At 35.8% G+C, this 4,963-nt stretch overlaps 1 protein-coding gene across 3 annotated transcripts in view; it reads left to right on the top strand.

Moving 5' to 3' along the window:
- IL12RB2 (interleukin 12 receptor subunit beta 2) overlaps nt 1-4,963 on the top strand; it is an 88,942-nt gene that overhangs the window by 18,308 nt on the left and 65,671 nt on the right. For 2 of the 3 annotated variants that reach the window (XM_032296642.1, XM_032296641.1), the window contains 3 exons: nt 908-1,113; nt 2,333-2,475; nt 3,717-3,867. In XM_032296642.1, coding sequence (XP_032152533.1) covers nt 908-1,113; nt 2,333-2,475; nt 3,717-3,867 — 500 coding nt within the window. The remainder of the gene's footprint in view (nt 1-907; nt 1,114-2,332; nt 2,476-3,716; nt 3,868-4,963) is intronic. The other variant, XM_032296643.1, reaches the window with a different exon arrangement.

Genomic DNA, 4,963 nt, shown 5'->3' with positions numbered 1-4,963 from the left:
AAAAAAAAAAAAAAAAAAAAAAAAAAAAAAGTTTCTAGTGTTTATAGTTAAAACTGGTTCATTTATCTACAGTATGAGAGACCTAATGTCTTGGGCCTGAGTTCTAACTCCGAGTTCTCTTCAGGGCATCCAAGACCGAAGTTATAGCTGTTCTTTCCCACTCTAGTAGGGTTAAACTGGCTGCATAAGATCTCTTCTTTATTTTGTAATTGCAGACTCTTGGGGTCATGATACATAAATAAACTCTTCCTTGTGGTAGTTTTCCATTCCCTTGGACAAGTTTCTTTTTAAAGCACATTGGCTGACTTAAGAGTCCATCAGAAGAGAGAGTCTGGGAGATTCTGTTCCTTGAAGTAGATTTCATGATCCCATTAAAGATCCAACTGATTTGTGCTATTCTTGGGTGAGGAGGAGATGGAGGAAAGGAGGGTTCTGTAGTACATCTGTTTTTTTTTTAACCTAAAGGAAATAACTACCTACATGCGAGTCTCAGTATTAGGGTAAAATAGCCCAGGATTCTACTCTGGCCACTGCTGTACTAGGATGTGACACTTCTGTGCCATAGATGTCAAGGTGGCCATGGTCCTTAGGATGATGTTTGGAACTGCCCCAGGGAGCCAAGATGACAGCAGGATCTGGGGAATTTCAGCAGCATAGGCTTGGTTACCTATCTATCTACACAAACATGAAAAAACATCTCAGTTCTACCAAAAAAGGGAGTTGGGTGAAGTGTAGTCTTATTTATGACCATATAATACAAATATTCCTGGGGCGTATCCCTTAGTCATAGATTGACCTTTAAAAATTGTCTAGAATTCTAAATATTTAAACATTTTGTTCTTTTGTACTAAAAGTAGAAAGTAGCACATGAAACATCTTGCTACCCATCTTTGTGTTTTGTTTACAGGTTAAGTGGACCAAAAAATTTAACCTGGCAGAAGCAATGTAAAGATCATTATTGTGACTATCTGGACTTCGGAATCAACCTTACCCCTGAATCGCCTGAATCCAATTTCACAGCCAAGGTCACTGCTGTCAATAGTCTTGGAAGCTCCTCTTCATTTCCATCCACATTCACATTCTTAGACATAGGTACATTTTATTTCACTTTTTGTAAGTGTCATTCATTGGTACTTCATAATTATTTTTAAAATCACTCAAGTCTTTTTTATATGTTTCAAGAAAGACAGATATTGATGGAAATTGGCCAACAGGTATAGGCAAAATATAATAGTTATTTTGATGCAAGTTAAAGGGTGCATGATTCTAGAGTTATATAAAGATGGCTATACAAAGTGGGATGTTCAACATTATTCTCTCTATAGGAGAAATTAGCCCCTGGATTCAAATCCCATGAAAGAACCAGCTAGTAATGATCTGACTAGGGAGGGTCCTGTGAGGTCATTCAAGATGCTCAGTGCAAGCCCTTCTTGGAGGACGTGTCCTTTCACCCCTATGGCTACTCCCATTGTTGTGAGATAGGCTACCTGTGGGCCTACTAGGCTAGAGCATCAAGGTGCAAACTATAAATTGTGTCTAGTCACAAATGCATCTTGTTCTGAGAATACTTACCTCCATCCCTGGGGCAAGCCAGTCCCAGTACATTTCTGAGCAAATGTAATTGGTCCAGTTGAATCAGAGCCCAATCTCAAGCATTCCAAGTTCTGATCATCCAGGCAGAATTGGGCTGCCTGAAGTTCCGACTTCACACTGTGTGCTTCTCTCCTCTTTTCCTACAACACTTCTTTGCATCTTTGCATACTTATTTGCATACATAACTATGGGTCTGATCATTGGTATTTACTGTACACTTTTCTACCACATTTCCTCTCAGGCTTCCTCTCATTTTTTTCATAGACTGTTTATCTCTAGGCTACCTCCTTGCCCCACTATTCTTTTCCTCTTTTCCTCTGTCCCTTTGCTGTGTATTTTCCTACCAACTTTTCTTCTCCTCCTGAGGCAATCATCACTAGCCACCTCTGGCTTCTCAGTCATTGGAACTCTTGGGTTTGGCACATTGGTTTTTTAAAAACCACTGGATTAAGTGCAGTTGAAATTTACCACTAATGTTGGTAGTAGTTATTTGGTAAAAATAATATTTGATTGGGGGGATTACTTTAAAGATCCAGAAGTGAATTCAACTTTCTAAAAATTTTTTTCAGTTTTGTATATTTGGTGAAATATACAAAATATACAAACTCCCTTGTATATTTTGCCAAACTGATGGTTGTACATCTCAGAACTGAGTTTTACCAAACTCTTTATAGCTCATGTCAGACAGCTGCTGATCACAGATCCTGAACTACATTTTTTTGTTTGTCCTGGTTACTAGTGAGGCCTCTTCCTCCGTGGGACATTAGAATCAACTTTCAAAAGGCTTCTGTGAGCAGATGTACCCTTCATTGGAGAGATGAGGGATTGGTACTGCTCAATCGACTCAGATATCGACCCAATAACAGCAGGCTCTGGAATATGGTAATGATCTTTAGAGTGAAGTTAAGAACATTGAGGGGTTCTTAATATTGCTGCGCAGGCCTCTGTGTTTTCATACAGCAAACTATGGAGTTTAAGAATATTTATCCCAAAAGTACACACTTGAGAACTATCAGAAAGTTATGTACATCCTCTATTGATCAAGAAATATCTTGGGCTGGGTGCCTGTAATCCCAGCACTTTGGGAGACTGAGGCGGACAGATCGTGAGGTCAAAAGAGTGAGACTATCCTGGCCGACATGGTGAAACCCCATCTCTGCTAAAAAAAAAAAAAAAAAAAATAGAATTAGCTGGGCATGGTGGTGCACATCTGTAGTGCCAGCTACTCAGGAGGCTGAGGCAGGAGACTCGCTTGAAGCTGGGAGGCAGAGGTTGCAGTGAGTCGAGATCATGCCACAGCACTCCAGACTGGGCAACAGTCTCAAAAAAAAAAAAAATCTTGAATTTAGATCTCTGATTCTGAAATTTTTAAAGTATTTGTAAACCAATATTAATTTTCTATAGTTTATTTCTAGTAGAGGATTCATTTCTCCTTATTATTTACCTCCTGTCCTGTTATTACTTGTTAGCATTTTCAAAAGATATTGAAAAGAGAAATACTAAGGAATGTCCACAGAGATTTATATAGAATTTAATATTCCAAAGGAAAGGCCTACATGTTAATATAATATTAAACATTACATGTTTTTAAATAAAAGGTACAGGATTATGATTCTTTCCAGGATTTTTATAAAATTCAATGGCTTATAATAACAAAGGATCAGGTCTACATATAGTTTATATTCAAGAGAGTATAATCAATTAAAGGGTTTTTTTAAAAGCCAGTTCTATGTTTGTGTTAAAATATTCATCACATTCTAATTGTAATCAAATAAAAAAATAATCTCTAGTGTAGAAACTGCTCCAAGGTGTTTTGAAACTCGGTAGTTTTCAATTTTTACTTGTTTTTCAGCTGATTTCAGGATCCCCGCTGAGAACCTACATAGATGGGTTCTTTCCCAGGAGATTTTATTTTTAATGAGAAGCTATTATTTCAGATTAATATTATATCTATTTAGTAAGACAGTCATTGAAATTTCTTCTCATTGAATGGTAGGTCCGAAAAACAAATAGAATCAAATGGCCTGGGGTTTTTTTTTTTTTTTTTTTTTCATTTTATGTTAAAATTATTTAAATTAGCAATCTAGTACTGATAGGCACTTTAAAAAAATGTCTCTTTCAAGGTTAATGTTACAAAGGCCAAAGGAAGACATGATTTGCTGGATCTGAAACCATTTACAGAATATGAATTTCAGATTTCCTCTAAACTACATCTTTGTAAGGGAAGTTGGAGTGATTGGAGTGAATCATTGAGAGCACAAACACCAGAAGAAGGTATGTGTCCGAAATATACATACATATCGGGAGGAACTGAGGGAGAGAGCGGGAAGATGCAATTATTTCCTTGGAATAGAATCTTTAAAGTACTGGTGCTCAATCAAAAGGCATGATTGCATTAGTTAACAAGTTAATTTTTGTATTAACTTAAGTATTGCTAGGAAATTTTTAACACTGGGTAAGTTCTACTCCTGTTTGCTATCAGTGATGTGGGTTACAGTGCTTGGTTATAACTCTTGCCTCTCTTACTATCTCAGTAACTTATTTCACAGAGCTATAACCAGTAATTAATCTCATTTCTTTGTAGTTAAAGCTTCATATATTTTTTATTTTTGATTCTTTGAAAAGTAATGTGGCTCAGTAAGCCCGATGAGAAGGAAGTAGGCTCTGGAGACATATCTTTCAAAATAAAATTTAGCATCCAGGAATCCTCTCTTCTCCAAATATTATGACATCAGACCTCAAGCCTTTGATATTCACGCTCAGATGAGAACCACCTGACCATCCATAGCTATGAAAAGGATATCAAATGTATTTTTCAGTCTGATGAATTTTTCTTTTTTGGTAATTATTGGGAAAGGGATGTTACTGAAGTATAAGAAAATATTTTATTGAAGCAAAAATGCCTATATAAACTTTATGCCAATGTTAAATCTTTGTAGACACAAGAAATAGCCATCTGAATATTAGTTTTTAAAAGCACTCATTTAGTAATACAGTAGAGAGCCTTTCATAATTTATATAAATTTGTCTCAGAGGAAAAATTTTTGGCATATAATCCATTGTTCATTATCTGGAGATTTTGTAATATTAATGTGCGAAATCTAAATTCTTATTTGTGAAACTTATGGATATGAGTGCATGTTACCTAGCCTCAAAATTAAGTTGCATTTATTTTCTGTGAGCTACTAATGGTTTTTGATAACTCATGATACTTAGCATTGATACATCAATGACATTCAAGGAACTAAAGGGCCTTTTAGCAGAATATAATACCTAATACATAATTTGTAGAATAATCTTATATTCTTCCTTACTTCTTGTATTAATTGCCTTTTTTTTTTTTTTTTTTTTTTTTAGACAGAGTCTTGCT

The sequence above is a fragment of the Sapajus apella genome, unplaced genomic scaffold, assembly GCF_009761245.1.
Source record: "Sapajus apella isolate SASKATOON/1434 unplaced genomic scaffold, GSC_monkey_1.0 scaffold36, whole genome shotgun sequence".
Lineage (NCBI taxonomy): Eukaryota > Metazoa > Chordata > Mammalia > Primates > Cebidae > Sapajus > Sapajus apella.
This window is presented reverse-complemented; position numbering and strand designations above follow the sequence as displayed.